Source organism: Indicator indicator, chromosome Z (genome assembly GCF_027791375.1).
Source record: "Indicator indicator isolate 239-I01 chromosome Z, UM_Iind_1.1, whole genome shotgun sequence".
NCBI lineage: Eukaryota > Metazoa > Chordata > Aves > Piciformes > Indicatoridae > Indicator > Indicator indicator.
In genome coordinates this window covers 63403882-63427625 of record NC_072053.1, presented here as the reverse complement: position 1 = coordinate 63427625, position 23744 = coordinate 63403882, and the positions used below count along the sequence as shown (strand labels likewise).

Genomic DNA, 23744 nt, shown 5'->3' with positions numbered 1-23744 from the left:
CATCAATAATTTGGTGCAAGATGAGAGAAAAAGCTCATGTCAGCAACAGACAGACAGGGGAAGAGGCAGAGAGAAACATTTCTGCAAAGTGACTGGGCTGGAGCAATTCAGTCTTTCTAGACAAGAGAGTTACGGTGACTCTGTCCATGATGACCTGATAAACAGGAGCAGTGAGACCAAATAGATAGGGTACAGAATCATAGAATCATAGAATCAAGAAGGCTGGAAGAGACCTCAAAGATCATCGAGTCCAACCTGTCTGTAAGAACCATCAAGACAAGAAGTAACATGCAGACATTTTCCAGTGATTCACCACTGAAGTAAATGGCTAGGGCTGTGGCTCCTTCTGGGTAGTATTTAAACTTTTATATGAAATCCTGATTTTGTACAGCAGACATTACTAATGGCAGCCCTCTACAGATCAATGTGCAGGTATTACAGCAGACAGTAATCGCAGCCTATTCAGTCCTCCCTCTGGTACCTCAACATGTCACAGACTGAACAGCTTCAGGCCTTAGCTTTCCACTGTACCTCCCTCTTCAGTTTTATTCTTTCACATAGCTAGATCCATTTAGTCCTGTAAGGACTGAGGACACTGTGAGAAATGCTCTTTGGCTGCTCTAGCTGCTCTCTCACTTAAAAGCACGTTTCCTCCAAGTGCCCAGTGGTCCTTCATAATACTTGTATCGCACCACACAGACAACGGAGCTCCTTCTCCAGCATGGAACATGAAGGTCTCTCTCAGACCTGAGAAACAAGGTGAGCCATCAACTCCACCCCATTCTAGGGAAGGCAGTGCAAAAATAATTTATCTGTTCTGACACCATAAATCCATTCTTACTAAACAACAGTACCCATGCTCTGGGTTTGCAGCAGCACTGGGAAAGCCATATAGGGGTGCTTCTATATGACCCTTTTCTCCATGCCTACCCCTTCCCCAAAATTCCAGGGCAGCAGGGAGGAAAAGCAGCTGTTGGTTGTTTTTAGGAAAGGGCAAGTGGATCTCCCACGCACATGTAGGTACTGTGAGATTTCCTAGCTGGAGCTAGTGAGCCAGCCCAGATTTAGGGCACCTCTCAGAGAAAGGAGAAAGAGGTTTCTTCCAGCCACTGGGGAAAATGTCACATATAGGAACAGGTTCAACAGGTGCAGTATCCTATCTCTAGCAGGGCCCAAAGGACCTAAGAGAGGAATGAGACCAGAGAAAGCAAATCTGGTGCTTCCCCTCAAGCTTCTCATCTTGCAGGCACTTTGCAAGTAAGATGTGGTTTCTGTGTGAGTAATCCTGCTGCGTTTAGTATCCCCAGCATGTTTATGTGGCCAGCTAAGTACATTTTATCTGTGTGCTGATACATACCAATTGGGAATACATACTCCACCCTGCTACTGGACAAACTGGTGGGCAAAACTGTGGCTGCAGCAGCCTCACCCCTATCCAGTTACAGAATGTGGCAACTGTGAGCACTGAGCTCACATGCAATTTGGACACCTTCCAAACAAGCTGCAGAATTAAGGCCATTCTTGCAGGACCTTGACGGCGCTGGTTTATTGCACATGACTATGAATTTCTTGGGTGGAGCTGTGTTTGCAGGGGAAAGTACAGAGGTGTTCCTTTGCCTGCCACCTCTGAAAGGCACACAAATGCTAGCAAGTTGTGGGAGGCAGCCATATTCCTTTGTAGCTATCACTTACCTGCTGAAAAGCATGGCAAGCTGAAGGCAATCAAGGAGACTCAAGGAGTGCCTTGATGATAACTTCTTAAGCCAGGTAATACCCAGCCCTACCTGAGAGGATGCAATACTGGACATGATGGTCAATGATGTCAAGACTGGAGACAGCCTGAGCTGCAGTGACCACGAATTGGTGGAATTCACAGTCCTAAGGCATATGGGACAGGCAAAGAGTATAGTCAGGACTCTGAATTTTAGGAAAGCAAATGTCCAGCTGTTCAAGGAATTAGTCAGTAGAACCCCATGAGAAATGGTCCTCAGGGGCAAGGAAGCAGAACAGGAACACTGCCTAGCTGTGTAGAGACGATGCCAGGAAGGCCAAGGCATGGCTGGAATGTGGCAAGGGATGCAAACAATAACGAGGGGCTTCTACAGGTGCATCAACCAGCAAGGGAAGGTTAAAGAAAGCATTACACCTTTGAGGAGTGAGAATGGAGAGCTAATGTCAACAGAAGAGGAGAAAGCTGAGATTCTCAACAACTTTTTTTGCCTCATTCTTCACTGGCAACCTTGCTTCTCACCCCTCCTGAGTCAATGGACCATGAGGTGAGGACCAGGGGGGTAAAGTCCCTCCCACTGTAAGAGAAGGTCAGGTTTAAGACCATCTGAACATACATTCTATGGGACCTGATAAGATGCATCCCAGAGTCCTGAAGGAACTGGCTGATGTAGTCACAAAGCCATCCTCCATATTTGAAAAGTCCTGGCAGTCAGGTGAAGCCCCTGGAGACTGGAAGAAGGGAGATATTATACCCATTTTTAAAAAGGGTAGAAAATAGGACCCTTAAAATTACCAATCTGTTAGACTCACCTCTGTGACCTAGAACACCATGAAACACATCCAAAAAAGCCAGCATGGCTTCACCAAGGGCAAGTCCTGCCTGACCAACCTCATGGCTTGTTAAAATAGAGTGACTACATCAGCGGACAAAGGAAGAGCAACAGATGTCATCTATCTGGACTTCTGTAAAACCTGTGACAGTCTCCAACAGCAACCTTCTCTCTAAATGGGAAGTGTATGGATCTGATGGGTGGATTGTTCGGTGGATAAGGAATTGGCTAGCCAGGCAGTGGTCAGTGCTTGACATCCAGGTGGAAATGGGTGAAAAGTGGTGTCCCTCAGGGTCCATAATGGGACCAGTGCTGTTCAGTATCTTCATCAGTGATACAGAGAGTGAGACTGAGTGCACCCTTGGCAATTTGCTGATGATACCAAGCTCACTGGTGTAACTGACATGAATGAGGGATTGGATGCCACCCAGAGGGACTTAGACAGCATAGTGAAGTGGGCCTGCACATGGGTTGGGGCAGTCATCTGTACCAATACAGGCTAGGGGATGATGAGAGTGAAAGCAGCCCTGCAAGGAAAGGAGTTAAACATACTGGTGCATGAGAATCTGGACATGAGCCAGCAACGTGTACTTGGAGCCCAGAAGGTAAACCATACACTCAGCATGGCCAGCAGGTCAAGGGAGGTGAATCTGCCCCTCCACTCTGCTGTGCACAGCTCTGGGGCCCCCAACATACGAGGAGCATGGAGTGATGGAGTGGGTCCAGAGAAGGGTCACAAAGATGATAAGAGGGCTGGGGCACCTCTCCTACAAGGACGGGCTGAGAGAGTTGGGGTTATTCAGCCTAGAGAAGAGGAAGTTCCAGGGAGATTTTATATCAGCCTTCCAGTACCTGAACGGGGCTACAGGAAAACTGGGGAGGGACTTTTCAAACTAGAGCAGGGCAGGTTTAGAACAGATGTTAGGAAGAAGTTCTTTACTATAAGGGTGGCGAGATATTGGAAGGGGTTGTCCAGACAAGCTGTGGATGCTTCATCTCTGTAGGTGTTTAATCCCAGGCTGGATGAGGCTTTGAGCGACCTGGTCTAGAAGGGCCCTTGCCCATGGTTGAAGGGGTTGGAACTAGAGGAACTTCAGTGTCCCTTGTAACTCAAGCTATTCTATGATTCTATGACTTACACATCGATGCAATCATATTTGCTGTTGCTCTCTGATGGTCTGGGAACCACAGTGCTGCTAGTTTCGTTGGTGAAAAGATGATAAGGGGCTGTGCCAGTGCACAAAGGCATTGCCCAATAAACAGGTACAAGTAGTTCTGGGAACCCAAGCTCAGGAACTTCAGGACGCTGAACATCCGGATGATGCTACCTGTCATGTTCAGCCACGCACTCAGGATCACCTGCAGCAAGCAGAAACAGCCAGGGATTATGTGCAGAAGCCTGAAGGCAGAACTTAATGCAACAGAGCAGCATAAGCAGAGTCTAAAATGCACTACAGTGTTAGTAATCAATGCACGAAAGAGAGCAAAAGGGCCCCCAAGAGAAACATGCCACAATGTAGCTTATGCAAGTCAACAGACACTGTCATGGAATAGATGAGAAATGCAAAGCTGATTTATTACACTCTGCAAGTTTGCACCATCACCTATATTTTGCTGTGACAATCCAAACATCATGGCAATGAGTCATGCAGCCTACAGATCCCACAAATGCACTTCTGTACCACTTCTGTAGCAAATTAATGTCTCAGTACCACATTCCACAGCACTCTTGCCTCTGAGAAGGCTGTGTAGAGACCCCAAGCTGGCTTAGCATAGCCCAGTCTCTAAGCTGAAAGGAGTCCCTTCCCGTGCCTGCATCCTGCCCTACTGATACCTTGAACTGGCCCTGAAAATAAAATAGCTGTTCTAACACATGTCATAGCAATTACAGCAAGCTGCTCACTGTCAGGTCACAGGATCTATCCCTGCCAGTCCAGTAAGACAACAAAAACTGAAGCAGGAAAAGGCAAGCAGTCATGTGACATTATTCTGACCTTTCCCAGTGTTCTTCACCTCAGAGGTGATTTAACAGCTATTACTGAACTGGGACAGAGCTTTCAACATGCTCATCCTCTGCAGCATTTGGCAAGACTGCCATTCACAGAATGCATGTTACTGCTTGGTGCAGCTACTGCTCTCTAGGTGAAATGCCCTCAGGGAAAGAGAACAGTTCAACTTACAGCACATCTGAGCCCCACGCTGTCAAGAACCCATGTTGCCACCAGACCAAATGGGATCGAGATGAGGAGGTACACTATTGAGAGCCAGTTGACCATCTCCAGGGAAATGTGGAAGTAGGCAGCTGTCTTATCAGCAACAGGAGCAAAGGTCAGCCACAGCTGCAGAGGAGAGTGCAAAGATGGGTAAACATGAACACCTCCATCAGAACAGAAATTCAGCAACCCCTCAAATTGCTTCAGTTGTGAAGAGACTCACTATCTTAGGATAGCTAGGATTGAAATTAGGATGTTAAGGTTGGTAATAAAAATCAAACCTCCAGTGTCTACAGTTACTCATGGAAGGAGTATTTACCATGGATATTATCATGCCCAGAGCACCCCATTCATTTCACTACCTCATCTCCAGTCTCTTAGTCCTGCTGCTGGGAGTTGTCAGAAGCAGCAGTTAGTACCTTTACTGTCCCTAAGTTGAACATGTTGGCTGCTGATGCACCTACTCACCTGACGTAAACCACAAGCAATCACAGATTCACAGATTCATAGATTGCATTGGGTTGGAAGGTATCCTCAAAGGTCATCTTGTCCAACCCCGCCGCAGTGAGCAGGGATACCTTCAAATAGATTGGGTTGCCCAGAGCCACATCAAGTCTGAATACTTCTATGTTAGTAAAAACAGGCTGCCATCTCCTCTCTATAACTAATTGCCTCTTAAATCCAAACTGGTATTTATGGTTGCATTGAAACCCCCTAGATATGGCCTTAAAGAACAACATTACTCCAAAAACGTGCATTATTCAATATATCAGAACACATAACAGGGAAACATAAGGTACTCTAGTAACTATCCATTTTTTCCCTTCCAGTCCCATACATGAGAATACTTCCCTAAACTTTACTTTAGGCACTGATTCCATAAGGTTGCTGCCTCCTTCTGATTTCCTTAAGGAATGACAAGCCTTGCTTTGATCCCCAAATCAGGCTCTGAGATCATGCCTACAAGAAAGAAATGAGGGCACTACCCCCAGGATTTTTGTCTGGATTCTTTGCAAAGATACCTTCTCCAGTGCTTCTCAAAAAGCCTGGCCCAACCTGAGAACAATGTAGTTTCAATCATGCAGGTGGAAGCTGCTCTACTGTTAGATGATGGTGCAGCTGTTCAATACTTATTTGCAGAAATTTGAGCAAAAAACATAGCTTCCTGCAAAAGATCTTCTCAGACAACAAGGAGTCTATTTGAGGTCACTGGGAGACTGGGAGCAGACTTCTAATAAAATGAGCTTTTAAAAATATATTCTAGTGGAGTTATGTTAGGGTTTTGTTTTCCCAGAACTGATCTCCATAAGATTGGGATGGGAATTTCAATGTTAAATGCGAATGTAACAGTTTAAATAATACAGGCATCACTAAGGTCTACTCATTAGTTTGATTATGGGGTGCTAAACTGCTGCTAAACCAAACCCAGCTGTGTATTTCCAGCATTTCTCGTTCTCAGTGCCTTCCAGATGGTGGTGGTGGTGATGAAACACTGTACCAAGAAATTGTGTTTAAATAAATGCTGCATTTTGTAAGCCAGCTTCAGGTACATTTTGCCCCTCCTGTTTCTTAACACAAGATACAGACACATAGGGAACAATATTACAAGCCAGGACACAGATTTTGTTTTCAGTAGCTGTATACATCTAGGCAAGCTGAGGTCAAGCAGTCTGGCACGTTTCCATTAGACCTGATAAAACACTATTCTCTGAAAACCAAGCACTTGGACTGCCCTGTATTTCTCCTGAGACAGATCTCCACTTCTAGTATATATATGTAAGAGCACAGAAAGGGGAAGTTGCAGCCTGTTCAACTCTGAGCCTCTTAGGCATAGGAATAAGGCTTATTTATAGGTATGGAGAGAAAAAAAGTACATTTCTGCCTCTGTTTAGGCAAGAGTCATTTACCATGGTTGTTCTAACAGGTAAACTAAAAACTGGGCAATGGAGCTTGAGGTGTAGCTCTGGTCAAAGAAACCTCCAAAAGCCTCTACAACAAAGAGGTTGTGGAGTCTACTTCTCTGGAGGCATTCAAAACCACCTGGATGCGTTCCTATGTGACCCACTCTAGGTGATCCTGCTCTAACAGGAGGCTGGACTAGGTGATCTTTTGAAGTCACTAACATTCTGTGATCTTGTGATTCTGTGTGAATGTGACTGCTATGCAGGGAATCCATTCCACTGTGGTTCCCTGGGCAACATGGCCTGCAAACAGCCGGGAGTGTGGAGCAGAGAGAGGACACTGCAGCTAGGCTCTGTGAGATGATTGAAAGAATGGGAGCTGGATGTTAGCACAGAACTGGCAAGGTGTGTAACTGCTACTCCAGCCAAGAGACTGCTATTTTTTGACAAAATGCTGACTTTTGTGTGAACTTTGCTCATTATAGTATTATCATAATGCCAAAACAAACCTCCATCCCAAAACCTACCTGCCTCCAAGGTGCAACTACCCCTCACTCAGCTTGTGCTCTGGATTTTGCTTAGCATATACCTTTAAAAGCAGAGCAAGAGAATTTTACACCACTCATAATAAAGGTATGTTATATGTCTATGACTGGAGTCACTCAAGCTCCACCTGAAAGGTAAAAATAGTTTAAAAAGCATCAAGGGAAGGGGAAGGTTAGGGAAGATACCGTCACAGACTACCTGCAACTAACTTCTGGGATCAGTTGATGGGCTGAGCCTCTCTTACCCTCCTACAGGGATGCCTTTGGGTAAGACTCTAACCTTTGGTTACACCAAGTGCTTCTGCAGGGAAACTTACATCTCTATACAGAGTTGTTTCTCGATTTTGCACATCTCTAGCCAGGCTGTATGATTCATATATTTTTAATGCATGCACATGATTCGCAGACAGTGTATTTATCACCAGCAATCCATAAGTACCTGCACTGCTGCTTTCATAAACTGCACTTTTATTAAGACAGTCATCACATTTTCTCATTGAACACTACCAGACTCTTTAAGCATAGCCATGGGAATTCATGGAACAGGACAAATCTGAAAGTGCAGTGTGCTATTAGTTCATCCTTAATCATGACAGTTCAATCTATATTGGACACAACTGGACATCCAGCACTGAAGTGGGCACCACTCAGGAAGTAAGCCCCTCTGGTATCTGAGGACAATCTGCAATGAAAGGGAGCTTCTTTCCTGCCAAATTACCTCTTAACACAATACCATAAGCAAGTGAGTATGCCACCTTCTGCTTTTGGTTTTCCCACCTGTGATGACTGCACCTACAGAAGTTAGCAAGCTGTTCTGCTGGCAGGTAAAGCCCTTAACCTACATGTTTTTAAAACTCTGCACTGCCAAGGCTGGTACTTATGAAGGGACTTCCCTGATACACATGCCCTCAGGCAAAACAGGGTGAGAATGATGCAGCTCTTTACTAGTGAGATCTAAACCCTGTAATCTCTAAAGGCACAAAATACGGACTGAGAGAGGTTCTTCTTAATTCTTAACTCTGTTTTGGCACACCAAAACCTGTTATTAGAGCTCCCTACTGTAAATCACAGTGACAGATGCAGAAGGAGAGGCAATGTGTGGGGTTACAGGATGCCAGAACCAAAAGCCTGGGACACATAAAGCAAAGAGAAATAGACATCTCTGTTCTTGCAGAGCTGTTCAGACCCTGCCTAAATCTCACTTTGTAGAAAAATACCCTTGTGGTCTACAATCACCTCTGCCTGTCTGCAATCTGCAGTTGCCTGTGTAGCAACTTCGAGACTTAGCAACACAGACTTAGAGCCTCGGTTACATACTGCTTGCTACATCCATGTGTTCCCATGGTCTTCTCTGAGGGCAGTTCAAAGGATGTCACAACACAACTGAGAAACTCCAACCCCTTAGAGTAACAGAATGGTTTGTATTGGAAAGGACCTCAGAGATCGTTCAGTTGCAATACTGAGACCTGGCCTTGAACACAGTATCACAGAATCAATCAGGTTGGAAGAGACCACCAAGATCATCAAGTCCAACCAATCACCCAACCCTAACTAATCAACTAAACCATGGTACTGGGTGCTTCATCCAGTCTTTTCTTAAACACCTCCAGGGCCAGTGACCACCACCTCACTGGGCAGCACATTCCAATGGCAGATCACTCTTTCTGTGAAGAACTCTTTTCTAAGATCAAGACTAAACTTCCCCTTGCACAGCTTGAGACTGTGTCCTCTTGTTCTGCTGCTGGTTGCTTGGGAGAAGAGACCAACCCCCTCCTGGCTACAACCTCCCTTCAGGTAGTTGTAGACAGCAGTAAGGTCACTCCTGAGCCTCCTCTTCCCCAGGCTAAACAACCCCAGCTCCCTCAGCCTCTCCTCACAGAGCTTGTGCTCCAGACCCCTCACCAGCCTTGTTGCCCTTCTCTGGACACATGTGAGCAACTCAACATCTTTTGTGAACTGAGTGGCCCAGAACTGGACACACGTCCAGGCTTAGAGCCTCCACAACTTCTCTGGGCAACCTGTTCCAGTGCCTCACCACCCTCATGGTGAAGATTTTCTTTCTAACATCTAATCTACATCTAGCTTCTTCCAGTTTAAAACCACTGCCCCTCATCCTGCCATCAGTAAAGGAAGAGGTGGTGTGTCAACTACTACAAGAGTTTGACCTGCACAAATCAATAGGCCCAGGTGCCATCCATCCAAGGCAGTTAAAGGAACTGGCCGATGTCATTGAGAGGCCACTCTCCATAATATGTGAGAAATCATGCAGGTCAGGAGATGTGCCTGATGACTGGAAGAAGGCTCATGTTAGCCCTATCTACAAAACAGGTTCCAAGGAGGATCTAGGTAATTATAGACCCATTAACCTAACATGAATCCCTGGGAAACTTATGGAGCAAATCCTCCTGGGAACTATTACAAGTAAACTGAAGAAGGTGATAGGGAAAAGGCAACATTGATTCACCAGGGTAAGTCATGCTTGACAAACCTGACTGCCTTCTATGACAAGGTGACAGGCTCAGTTGATGTGGACATTGTCCATCTGCAGCAAGGCTTTTGACATCATTTCCTGCAGCCTCCTCTTTCCGAAACTGACACACTGTGCTCTAGACAAGTGGTGTGTGGTGGGTGGGGAACTGGCTGACAGGCCATACCCAGAAGGTGGTAATAAATAGCTCTTTCTCAGATGGGCAACCTCTCACTAGTGGGGTCCCCCATGGATCAGTACAGGCCCAACACTGTTTAATATCTTCGTTAATGATTTGGATATTGGAATTAGGAGCATCCTGATGAAGTGTGCTGACAACATAAAAATAAGTGGGGAAGCTGACACCCCAAAAGGGAGAGCCACCCTCCAGGAAGATATTGACAGGCTGGTCAATTGGGCAAGAAGGAACTATATGAAGTTTAATGAGGCCAAGCATAGGGTCTTGCACTGGGGAACACATAACCAAGGAATGCATCTCAGACTGGGATCCACCTGGCTCGAGGGCAGCACTGTGGAGAGGGACCTGGGGGTCTTGGTGGACAACAGGCTCAACATGAGTGAACAGTGTGCTGCAGCAGCAAAGAAAGCCAACAGGATGCTGAGTGGCATCAATGAGGGTGCCACAAGCAGGGATAAAGAAGTCATTCTCCTGCTCTACTCAGTGCTGGTCAGGCCCCACCTCAAGTACCTGTGTATAGTTTTGGACCCTGCTATACAAGAAGGATATGGAAAGGCTGGAAAAGGTCCAGAGAAGGGCCACAAAAATGATCAGAGGACTGTAAGACCTGTCATGAAGGGAGGCTGAGTGAACTGGGTTTGTTCAGCCTTGAGAAGAGAAGGCTTAGGGGAGACCTCATAACCATGTACAAGCACATGAAGGGTGGCTATCATGAGGAGGGAGACTCCCTTCTTACAAAGAGTCACATGGTAAAGACAAGGGGTAATGGGCACAAGTTGCTACTGGGGACATTTGGACTGCATGCCAGAAAAACAATTCTCACCATTTGAACTATTAAACATTGGAACAAACTCCCAAGGGAGGTGATGGATTCCCCTACATTAGACAGTTTCAAAGCCCAGCTTGACAGGGTGCTGAGCCATCTCATTTAAACTATATTCTTACCCTGAAAGGTTGGACTAGATGATCCTTGAGGTCCCTTCCAACCTGGTATTCTATGAATCTATGAATCCTGTCTACATGCCTTTGTAAAAAGTCCCTCTCCAGTTATCCTGTAGGCCTCCTTCAAATACTGGAAGGCTGCTATATGGTCTTCCTGGAGTCTTCTCCAGGCTAGACAACCCCAACTGTCTCATCATGTCTTTGCAGGAAAGACGCTTCAGCCTCTGGAGCCTCACAGCCCTCTTCTGGACCCACTCTAATCATTCCATGTCCTTGTGTTGGGGGCTCCAGAGCTGGACATAGTACTCCAGGTGGGGTCTCACAACAGCAGAGTAGAGGGGAAGAATCACCTCCATCCATCTACTAGCCATGCTTCTCTTGTTGTAGCCCAGGATACGTCTGGCTTTCTGGGCTGCAAGCACACATGGCCAGCTCATGTTGAGCTTCTCATCAACTAGCCCCCTCAAGTCCTTCTCCTTAGGACTGCTCTCTATCCATTCTCCACCCAGCCAGTATTTGTGCTTGAGATTGCCCGCACCCAGGGGCAGGACTATGAACCTGGCTTTGTTGAAATTCATGAGGCTGGCATGGGCCCTCCTCTCCAGCCTGTCAAGGTCCCTCTGGATGCCATCCCTTCCCTCTAGAATGTCAAAGGCACCACATAGCTTGGTGTCATTGCCAAACTTGCTGAGGGTGCACTCAACACTAGCCAAAGCGGACGTGGGAACCCAGATGGAGCACCCATGGAAATATGCAGCCGTCCAGGTGACAGGCTGAAGGGAGTGCTTTTCACTGGCAGTGAGTGGCAGTTGTAACAACTGCTATGTGCCTGCAAGCAGGCGGATGATTTCCTCTGCCAGGCAAGAGGAAGTTGAAAGGTTGAGGAGCATCACGGAAGCAACAGGAGATACACTGGTGAAGCCAGGGTCTGCTCTCCTTGAAAGAGAAATGGAAGCAGCCATCAGAAAGTATGTGAGAGCAGGGGGCCCCTGTATCCTGGCCCTGCCAGACCAGAGGCAGTAGCCCAGATGAGAGGACTGAAGGGAGGCAAGTTCATGGTTGAGGCAGTAGATAAACTCCCTCACCCCACCAGGTGCCACTGAAAAACAGATACCAGGCTCTGGTTCAGAAAGCCAGTCAATGTAAGGAAAAAATTCTGGGCAGAAAGTCACACCTCCACACACACTCTTCACTATAAAAACTTGTGCTTTATACACTGAGTACAGCAACTGATGATGAAGAGGACAGAAGGTCCTCTGAAGACCCACAAGCCTGTTCTAGCTTGCACTGGAGTACAGTTTCAGCTGTCACTGCTTTCAGTACACAGCTGGCTGATCGGGTAGCCATGTCTCATCACCAGACAGAAGTGTTTATGTATTCTCAATTACAGAAGAGCCCCCTCCACAGCTCCTTTAGCATTTGGAACCACTTGGGACCATCAGTGAAAGCAACTGCACTGAAACTCAAACCATCTGACTACTACTGATGTTGGAGGGGCAATGGATCAACTTTCAGCTCTTTCCCTTTCCTTTGACTTTCCTGTAGCTGGCATTTTGTTTTCTCCTGTACCTCCCAGAGACTGCCTGCTCCCTTCTCCACTAATTATAGGCCTGCTTGGGCACTCCTATAACCAAGAACAGGTTACAGCTGTTCTCATCCTGCCCCTATTTCTTAGCTTGTAAGGACAGATGCCACCAAATTGGGTGGGAGTGTTCTTCTGATCAAAAGCAGCAAGGCTTTGCAAAAGAGATCTGGACAGGATGAATCTATGAGCAGCAGTCAGTGTTATGAAGTTTAACAAGGCCAAGTGCCAGGTCCTGCATTTGGGTCACACCAACCCCATGCAGCACGACACGCTTGGGGCAGAGAGGCTGCAAAGGAGCTCAGCAAAGGAGGACCTGAGGATGCTGGATGACAGACACCTGAACATGCGCCAGCAGTGTACTCTGGTGGCCACGAAGGCCAACAGCATCCTGTATCAGAAATAGTGTGGCCAATGGGACTAAGGAGGTGATTGTGCTCTCATACTTTGGCACTGCTGAGGTGACACCTTAAACACTTCATTCACTTTTGGGCCCTCACTAAAAAGACGTTGAGTTTCTGGATCATGTCCAGACAAGGACAACAAAGCTGGGGAAGGGTCTGAACAGCAAGTCTTACGAGAAGCAGCTGAAGGAACTGGGATTGTCTAAAGAGGTCGCTCTCTTACTGCTCTCTACAACTACCTGAAAGGAGGCTGTAGTGAGGCAAGGGTTGGTCACTTCTCCCTCATATCAAGTGATAGAACAAGAGGAAATGGCTTTGAGTTGTGCCAGGGGAGGTTTAGAATGGATATCAGGAAAATTTCTGCACTGAAGGAGTGATCAGACACTGGAATAGGCTGCCCAGGGAAGGGGTAAGGAAGTGGTAAAGTCACTATCCCTCGAGGTGTTAAAAAAAAAAACAGGCAGACATGACACTTCAGAAGTTGGTTTGATGGCCATGATGGTGTTACATTAAGGTCATCGAGTCCAACCATCAAAGTCCTTGAAGGTCTTTTCCAATAGAAATGATTCTATGATTCTATGACAAGAAGTAATGGTTTAAAACTTAAAGAGGGTAGATTTAGGCTACATACCGCAAATATTATTTCTTTTTTTACAATGAGGGTGGTGAAATATTTGAATAGGTTGCCCAAAGAAGTAGTAGAAGCCCCATCCCTGGAAACATTCAAGGTCAGGTAGGATGGGACTCTGAGCCACCTGATCTAGTTAACAATGTCCTTCCTTACTATGTCTATGGACTAGATCATAGAATCAGAATTGTTAGGGCTGGAAGGGACTTCAAGGATTATCTAGTTCCAACCCCCCTGCCATAGATCAGGTTGCTCAGAGCCACATCCAGCCTGGCCTTAAAAACCTCCAGGGATGAGGCTTTCACCACCTCCCTGGGCAACCTGTTCCAGTGTCTCACCACCCTCATGGTGAAAAACTTCTTTCTAACATCCAATCTGAATCTACCCATTTCTGTTTTTTTTCCATCCCTCCTAGTCCTATCACCACCTGACACCCTAAAAAGTCCCTCCCCAGCTTTCTTGTAGACCCCCTTCAGATACTGGAAGGCCACAATAAGATATTCTTGGAGCCTTCTCTCCAAACTGAACAGCCCCAACTCTCTCAGTCTGTCCTCATAGCAGAGGTGCTCCAGCCCTCTGATCATCCTGGTGGCCCTTCTCTGGACACGTTCCAGCATGTCCAGATCTTTCCTGTAATAGGGGCTCCAGAAGTAGACACAGTACTCCAAGTGTGGTCTCACCAGAGTGGAGCAGAGGGGGAGGATTAAAGATTCCTTCCAACCTAAAGAATTCAGTGATTCTTTGTTGCTCCTTCTGATACCTTGGTAAACCCGTAACTGATTCTCAGATGCAGATCCAGCCCTCTTCCTCTCAGAATCAGACCAGGCACTCTAGTTTTCCTCCTGTTCTCATTCCCCTTGTAATTCCATCTCCAGGTTCAGTTTCTTTGTCCTACTGCCTTTGCTGTTTTACTCCCATACAGACTCTTCAGAACCTGCACAACCCAGATTCCCTTCACCCATTCCAAGGAATCCCAACATTTGACCACCCTCTCACTTCTGCAGAAAGTTACTGGTGAGCTTTGAGCCGCAAATTGTCTGTCTGCAATGGTAGCAAAGTGATGGCTGAAGGTGGGACTCCATACAGACTCTATACAGGTGTGAGCTGTGGAAGGAAGCATAAATAATCACAGACCGAAGATTTTCAGAGCTCAAAATAGTAAAAGATATATTGATGGATCACATGTATGACCAAGAACAGCCCTGACAGAAAGCAGTATCAAACAATGTTATTTTTCATAAAAGGCAAGTTGTTAACCAGTGTCTACCCTTCTCACATACAAACCAAGATTCAAAAAGTGAAAAGCAAAATCATCTGCAGAATGGTAAGTGCATGCAATCAGGCAGGGTGGAAATGAAGCCACATCAAATGGTGGCATCAGCTAGCAAAGGCTGCCATATGGAGTGCTCTTCATTGTCACACCATATAGCTGTGCACTGCGTCGCAACGCTCTGTAATACCTTGTATATACAGCTTTAAAAGTAGGAGCCAAAGGGGATGAATTAGAATTAGACAAAATGGGACCTTCTCCACTTTAACAGGAACAGCTCAACAATCCCTAGGCAGGCACTGCTTGCAGCAGCTCTCCAAGTCCTAGCATGGTCTCTTCCATACTCCCACATGCTGTTTTCAAGGTGATGCAGGATGTCTGAGACACACAGACTGCATCCTCTTTCCCTGGGACCGGACTATGGGGCCCTCAGACCAGATTCCTCATCTTCAACAGCCACACAGTCTGGATCAAACAGCTTGTGGCCTCAACTGAAAGCACCCGTGCTGACACAACAGCCTAGGAAATGAGAACACAAGTGAGATCTTCAGAAAAGTCACATCCCTGCCTAGTTTAGACTCCACAGCTCCCAGGAGGACTAGCAGGACAAAACAGCTAGGTTGCAGCAGCTGTGCATGCATGCTTATCTACAGGAACACTAGTGGAGCAGACAGGTATGGGTGAGGAGTGTGCACACCCTGCCTTGGAGCGTGCCAGTCTCCACTTGGGCAGCTCTCCTTCCTCTCCCAAGTACACTAAGCGGTGGCGGAAATCCTCCAGGCTGGTGAGTCAGGAACCAGCCAGCCAAGTGTAAGCCAGCTCCAACCCTCTGCTCCGCTCCTCCTCCCCATCTTGCTTACACTGATAAGCACAGAACAAGGAACGAGGATACTCTCAGTATCTGTGCATGTCTCTGTCCTCAGCAGTAAGGCAAGAAGTTCCTCCTAAGAAATACAAAGTTCCAAGCTGTTCACCTTCATAGGAAGGAAGCAACACAAAGTTATTTACTTGCCTTGGCAATTTACTGATACAGCAGCTGGCCAGCACAGAATAAGTACTCTTAAACATTAGATCTTCAGATTAAAAACTACACACACACTCAAAACCATAGCATCAGTTTGACAACAATCTGAGGAGACACCACAGTCATAGTTCTGTTCCCCCTCAACAGGAGTGCTGCAAGAGACAGATGCAGATCAGATGGGGATCACAGTGTAGCTACACTCAGAACAGCATCTCTGCCCAGGAATGACACTGATGCCTACTCATGGCCTCTCAGGATAACGCAAGGGTTTCTTACACATTGTCAGCCAGGAATTTCCAGAATAGGCCATATTTAGAAAATGAGAACTAATCTCCACTTGTACAGTTGGAGAGACAAAGGCTTTCAAACTAAGGTCAGTAAAAGATATTTCAGTAAGAGCCTATCTATTGTTGGTGAAAAAGCCTCCATTGCGTCATATTTACCCCACTGAATTCTGGTTAAAAAAACGATTTCACACAATGCTGTGGAGCAGAATGAAACAGGGAAGAATACCTCTTTCATCACAGAATCACAGAATGGTCCAGGCCAGAAGGGACCTCCAAAGGTCATCTAATCAGACCTCCCCATAGTCAGCAGGTCATCCCCAACTGGACCAGGCTGCCCAGGGCCTCGCTGAACCTCACTGAACTTTGAATATCTCCAGGGAAGGGGCCGCAACCACCTTCCTGGGCAACCTGTTCGAGTGTTCCATCACACTCATAGTGAAGAACATCTTCCTGATATTCAATCTAAATCTGCCCTTGCCTAGTTTTAAGCCCCTTGTCCTGTCACCCCAGGCCCCTGTAAACAGTCTCTCCCCATCCTTCTTGTAGGCCCCCTTCTTGTAGGCTGCCATCAGGTCTCTCCGGAGTTTCCTCTTATCCAGGCTGAATAATCCCAGCTCCCTCGGCTTGTCCTTGTAGCAGAGGTGCTCCAACCCCATTTTTGTGGCCCTCCTCTGGACCCTTTCCATCATCACATGCTTTGTTCTGGTTTTGCTCTATCACAATCCTAGACCAGACTGAACTAAGAAATATTTCTCCCTCAAGCCTGTCCTTGCTATATCACCAAGTATGGTTTTCTGCAGTTTAATTACTTCTAGCTTGTCCACCTAACACTGACAGTGTCTCCCTCTCCCTCTCAGGACTGTCTCCTGTCTGCCACTTTTTGTGACACTGAAGGCCACTATCAGAAAACTGTATTTGTGCATGAATAAGAGTGGGGTATAAAAGGCATCGTCCTGGAAGCTTGGTACAGCACATGAGGTGATCTTTTCTTTCCAAGCCAGACACTTCAAAAGTCTTGTGTCCTCACTGTATGCATTTTGCAGATTGCCTGACACAGGAATACATAGAACAACACGCTACAGGCACCTCTGCACAGTAATTAAAGACACATCTTAACTTGCAAGGCAATTTTCACACCACAGAACTGGTAAATTAATCTTTCCATCTGGAGCCTTTAAACAGTAACCAACCACTTTGATTTCATAGCCTTTCAACCACTCCCTCCATTTTAATGTGATTTCTATCAGGAACATTTAAAAGAAGCTTTAGCATCAGGAAATGTTTGGTTACAACTTTGTATGTCAGCATACTTGCCATTCCAGACCTTTGCAGTGGCTTAGAAACAGTATTTACATGCTAAGGTATTTATTAAGCACATCGTTTTGAAGCTGTGATGTTTGGGCTTAGGTTCATTCTGTTGAAAATAACATTGTGGACAGTCTGGAAGTTGGCAAGACAAGTTGATAACAGTATAATCTTCCAGGTCTACAAAGCTTTCAGTAATATAACTCATGACACAGTTACACCTTTTTAGGTAGCCCTCCAGTTTCACTGTTACAGTTTCAGAAAAGTTGATACACGTACAAGGCCTCATACAGCTTCTCTCACCCATGCTGTCACTGTCCGTCTCTAGCAGGGTGGGATTTTTTGTTGCTACATAATGTTCTTGTGCTATGCCAATTCAACTGCAAGCAACTATTGGGGGTTTCACATTCCTTTTCTGCAGGACACTTGTTTATACTCTTAAAGGATACACTGATTTCCCTTCATACATTTTTTTGCATATTCATTTTTTAATTTCCATATACAGCCAAATTCTTACTATGTTTCCCAGTTCTCTACTCCAGTACTCTTGTATCATGGAATATCCACTCTTTCTTCCCAGCAGTTAAATGTTTGCAGGTTGCAGTGCCTGATCTTGGCTGCCTGACAGTCTGCATTCACAGCATGGTAATCACACACATGAATAATTCTTTATCAGTCTTATAATTATCAACATCCTTACTGACTTAATGAGCAAAGAGTTGGACTTCCACACCACATACTTGGACTTGGTAAGAGAAAACTTTACATGTTTAACTTGATAATTACTGAACTTGGATTTAATCTGTTCAGCAGATGAACTCTGCCACCTTTTTATTTTTCATGTCTTTCAGAGTAAATCCCTGTAGGCAATAAGTTCACATACCAGTATTCTTAAGGCACAACGACTACACCGTTCTGCATGTGCAACAGACTCCAAAAGGAAACCTACCAGTTCCTTTTTCTGACCAAATAAGTCTGCTGTCATAAGCCAGCAATAAGGCAGAGCTAACTTCTGCTTCTCTGTCTTAAGGGTTTCAGTACTGTTCTCCTATTCCTAAATTTGAAATATATGACCTCACAGACGCCGAATACATTCAATAGAAAAACAAATTCCCCAAAGCCTATGAAGGAGCCCCGGGAACAACTTCACCAGTGCACCGCAGTCCATTTTGCTCCATCCCATTCTAGCGGTGGTACTTCCTGCTGTGTTCTTCTAGATCACACACACGCCCTCCTACCCCATCCTGCCCTTCCCCTGTCACCACCGTCCACGCCTCGGACCCCACCCGTCAGAAAGCGCGGTGTGAAGGCCGAAATCGGAACCAGTGAAGCACGTTGTCATAACACACGTTCAAGAGGAAAAGGCTCTTATTCCGTCCCTAAGGCACGGCCAGAGGCTTCTCAGCACTTCGCGAGTAGAGCTGAGTCCCGCTGCTCCAAGGATGAGGGGGTGGATCTGAGAGCTCTGGGGTAGAGCCCCGAGGATTGCCTGACTATTTCTAGGAAGAGACGGGATGCAGTTTGGGTTTCGACGACCCTTTTACCCTATCCCCTCTCGGCACAGCCGCACCCAGAACTGCTCTATAGCTCCTGCACAGGAAGGCAGAAGAGAGGGCTGTTTGCCTTGCCTGCTCGGAGCTCCGCAGCGCGGGGCCGCCCTGTGCCGTAGACTGCGTGGCGGCAGCAGCTCCCCGCGGAGAAAGAAGCCAGGCGGCCGGCGGCTCTCGGCCGTGCCGGTGCCCGCCCCCCGAGCCCCGCACTCACCATGGCGTTCGAACAGTTCAGCAGGCACACAGAGGCCAGCAAGAACCACCGCCGCCGGTAGGTCTTGAACTGGCCCAGGTGCCCCAGCCCGCCTTCCCCTAGCAGCCTGTCCGCTTCACTACCCTCCATCGCGACACGACACGACACGACGCGACACGGCACGGCACGGCACGGCACGGCACGGCACGGCACGGCCCGCTCCGCCCGGCCCCGCCCCGCTGTGTTCGCCGGCCTCTCCGGGGCGGCCCCGGCTTAGCCTCCGACTGCTGCCCGGCACGGCGCCAGCTGGCGCGGCACGGCCCGCAGCACAGGGCAGCCGGGCGGGCGCGTCCTGCGGAGCCGTGCCAAGCCGAGTGACGCCCGTTCCACCGCGGGTGCTGGGCCCGGCCCGGCGCTGACCGCTGGTTCTTAGGCAGCTGCCTTTGTTGGGAGGGGAAAAGTTTTGCTTGACTGAGGGAAGTCCGGTGTTCCGAAACGAGATCTCTGAGATGGTTAGAAAGTGGACTGCTGAGATGCTCTGGAGACGAAACTCCTCTCTTTCTGCGTGTGTTGTGGAAACGACAACAGCAGCCACATCACTAATGCCCGCTGACAGCTCCACGCTACCGTAAGCGTAACCTTTAACTCTGTGCAGGGGCAGCACCAGAGCAGCAGCTTCAGTGTTTTGCGGGTGCTGATGGCAGTAGCAAGGTAGTAGGAAGTAGGGATAGGGAGGAGAAGAAAAAAAAAGCAGAAGAAATTTCAACCCCAAGTTGAGTCTGTTGTTGCAGGGCAGAGAAGCGTGGGTTGTTTGAGCACTGATAGATGGTGCCTTCCAGTGTCCCTCAGCTGGAATTGGTGGTTGCCATTTAGCAATAGCAAGTGAGACTGTTAATCTAATAGTAATGATTAACCTGTTCCTGTGTCTGCGAATGCCTGACCAGCTTTGCCTTGTTTATGAGCTGCTGACAAAGGAGCACTGCTGTTCCTATTCTGTAGGCTGAATGCACAGCACCTTCTGCCTTGCTCTGAAGAGACATGCTGTGTCCTGAGTTGTGTGCATGAGTTCATTGTCCTACTGACCCAATAGTGCTGACACTGGGAGAAACTTGTACATCAGCATGCTAGAAAGAGGCCCAGGTGTATGGAACAGCAGAAAGACCACCAGTCAGTGCTCATCAGGAGAACCACCTCTCCCTCCTGTTGGCAGGCAAGCCACGTATGAAAATGAACTTCTCTGTTCTCCAACATGTAAAATACCTTTACTGCTTCTGCTCTCTGCTGTCCATTTTGTTAGTAAAGTAAATGAAAAGCTCAAATTCCACATATGTGTAAGACAGCCTAGAATCAAGGCTGCCTGGTTTAGTCCCTTTCTGCATTACTTATCATGTCTGTGTGATGTTATCTACCTGAAGTACAGTCCAGGAGTGAGTTGTACCTGGACAGTGAAGGAGATACTGTCTATGAGAGCTCTGTCACCTTGGGTACAGACATCAGAAAGTATGTCAAGTAAGACCATAGAAAGGGAAAAAAGAGAACTACATCAGGAGATAAATTCTTTGCTGTTTGGACCAGAATAGTCAGAGGAATCTGTGTAAATCACATCTGGGAAGGAAATTATATTTTTTTCACCTTCTTGCTTTTCCTTGCTATACATACGCTGTGACGACTAGTCTGAAGGGAGCTAAAGTCATTAAGAGCAGCCCTGTGCAACTCCATTCTTGTAGTCTACACCATGTGTCCCAGGAACAAGAACACCACTTGTTACTGACAGCACACCAAAGACAGCAATTAGGATTAGTGCTAAAGGAGAATGGCATCATCTGCCCTGCACCTCCTCATTCTTTCCTTGTGCACTGTTTCTGCCTCATACATCTCCATCAGTGCTGTTCTTCCCAATGTCACCCTTTCTTCCCCACACCCCAGCACACCCTTTACCATCTTTTCATGCTGGCTTTCTTTTTTTCAGGAACTGACAGCTTAAGGAAGGTGGCACAGGTGCTTCTCAGTTAAGTAGTTTTATGATTTTTAGGTACTTATACTGAGGTACCAGTGGTATCTGATGTGTGAGCATATGTAATATACACAGAACAGACTCAGCTACACAACTTATACACTGAACAGTCCCTGTTATAAAAAACCCACAAACAAACAAACCGCACATTTGTTTTTTGTCAGGATGGAAATGCTGAGACAGTTGGTATATGAAAGGTTTTCAGCAATGGATAATTGAAGCTGCAGTATCTCGCTTGTAAAATGGATGTGGAACAACTTAGTATTGGGAGAGGATTGTGCATCCAAGGTAGCTTTCCAGTATTGAGCATGCATGGTAGGACTTACAGGGTCATTCAGGTTAGAAGAGATGTCAAGAGATCTCTAGTCCAGCTTCCTGTTCAAATCAGGGTCAGTGATGAAGTCAGACCAGTTTGCTTAAAGCTCAGTCTGGTTTTGAAAATTTCAAAAGATGGAGATTGCACAACTTCTCTGGGCAATCCATTCTACTGTTAGACTGGTCCTAGGGTAAAATCCACAGAACAGCCTTCACAAAGTATAGCTCATTAACCACAACCCTCTGACCCAATCCAATCAGTAGTTTGCCTATTCAGTCCAGACCATAATGCCCTAACTTAGACACAAGAACACTGTGGGAGACTGTATTGAAAATGTGGCTAAACTTATGGTAAATGACATCCATGGCTCTTTCCCCATCCACAAATCCCATTATTTTACCAAAATAAGGCCACCGGGCAGGTACACCAGGTATGATTTATTCTTGGTGAACTCAGGCTGATTATTCCCAGTTGTCTGCTTCTTCATCTGCAGAGAAGTATCATCCAGGATAACTTGGTTCTTGTTTTCTCTAGGGACTGAAGTGAAACTGGACTCTCTGAGTTCTTTTTGAATATAGGTGCAACATTTCTGCCTTTGGAAGGGATATCCATGACCTCTCAAAGATGATTGAAAGTGGTCTTGCTGCAGCATCAGCCAGCTCTCATAACATCTTTGGACAAAGCCATTCTGATTCCATGGACTTGTATGAATCTAGTTTTCTCCAACAGTCCCAACTCAGGTACTAATTTTTATCTTCCCTCTCTGTGCATCCCAGGTCTTGAAGCTGGGAGACCTTGCTGGTGAAGATTAAGGTAAAGGCGGCATTGAGTTCCCTAGGTTTGTCTGTGTCCACTCTGACTAAATCACCCAACCTATTCAGTAATCATGTGCCATGCTCCTGGATCAGATTTTTACTGCTTATTTAGCACTTGAAGCTCTTCTTTTTACCCTTGTGTCCTGGTTTCAGCTGGAAGGAACCTGTTGGGACAGCTTGTTGAATTTGCTTGTGAGTATTCAACACCATGCTGATGTCATGCCAGCTTTATAATGGAAGTGCTGGCCAGAGCAAAGGATGATGGAGCTTAGAGTTCAGTTCCAGGGGTCTTTCTTCCAGTTTCTTGTTTGGAGTACTGATCTCTTCCAGTTTGCTTGCTGCTGGGTGGGAACTTGTCTTGTGAGAGCAGGCTGTCTTAAACCAGAACGGTCTGTTTTGACACCCCAATGTATGGCACAAAAGGGTTGATAAGAAGAAACAAGATGTCGAGAAGATTCAATTGAAAGAATTTTGTATATATCTTTTTTTCCATAGTATGTTTGTCATGTGGATGCATTTGCTTTCTGGGGGCATCTGGGGCCAATGTGCTGGGGCCTGGGCTGGTTACACTACATAGACCTTATCATCAAGTCCAACCTATCACCAATTGTGATGTAATCTCACCAACTGATGGGCCAGGTTTTGTCCATAGTGATGCAGGTCTTTCTCAAGAATACCACCTGGAGACCTGCCCCAATGCTGAATGATGAGTGGCAGGGTATATGGGAGAGCATGGGCGAGTGCCTAGGATGGTAGTCACCTCTGGTGTTTCAGAGTTTTACCCCTAAACAAGTGCAAAATCCCAACAAATTGGTAAAATATTTGGAAAAAGTGTGTTGTCAGCTCAGAAATTCCCAAGAGACAGAAATCACTGCAATGTTTTGGGGCCTGGCCCATGCCTAGCAAGCCCTTCTCATCACTGTTCAGAGCACTCAGGGACAAGAAAAGCTCTCTGGACGTGCACACAGACCAGCAGGCACCACAACTACTCAGATCCCAAAAACAGGCATGGCAGCTGCACCAGGGACCAGGTTGTGCCAGTATCAGTCACCCCTGTATGGAAAAAGAGGTATACAAGGAAAGCAGCAGATACGGCAAAGTATGATGAATCAGGGTCATCACAGGAACAAGAAGAAGAGCCAGAGGAGGTCACTCCATCTTTATCGGTGGCCTTGAAACATGGCCAAGAACAAACGGTGGATGAAATGGCTAGCAGGGTCTGGCAATACAGAGGAAGCCTCTCTTCCTCTGTACAGGCCTGTGTTTCAGCTGTGAAGGAACTGTCCCAGGGTGGGGTACCATCAGCTAAAGAGAACACATCCTCTTTTCCACCTTAAACTCTCCTTATCTCAATCCACAAGGCTTTTGGTTTATCTCTTTTTTTTTTTTTTGAGATTGCTCCCAGTCATAGGAATAAGTCTTGTTAGAATGGGCTGTTTAAACCAGGACACCTTGATATACAAACTGAAACCCTATGTGTCTAGGAAATGTTTCTAAGTTCCTCCTTTGTATACCATTCCTGCCAACA

The 23744-nt window shown here is 46.6% G+C and overlaps 1 protein-coding gene across 1 annotated transcript in view; it reads right to left on the bottom strand.

The window, feature by feature from the left end:
- SLC49A3 (solute carrier family 49 member 3) overlaps positions 1 to 19221 on the bottom strand; it is a 33334-nt gene extending 14113 nt beyond the window's left edge. The window contains exons 1-3 of the mRNA XM_054397857.1: positions 19093 to 19221; positions 4742 to 4900; positions 3701 to 3920 (exon numbers count right to left, since the gene is read on the bottom strand). Coding sequence (XP_054253832.1) covers positions 3701 to 3920; positions 4742 to 4900; positions 19093 to 19221 — 508 coding nt within the window. The remainder of the gene's footprint in view (positions 1 to 3700; positions 3921 to 4741; positions 4901 to 19092) is intronic.
- Between the last annotated feature and the right edge of the window lie 4523 nt (positions 19222 to 23744).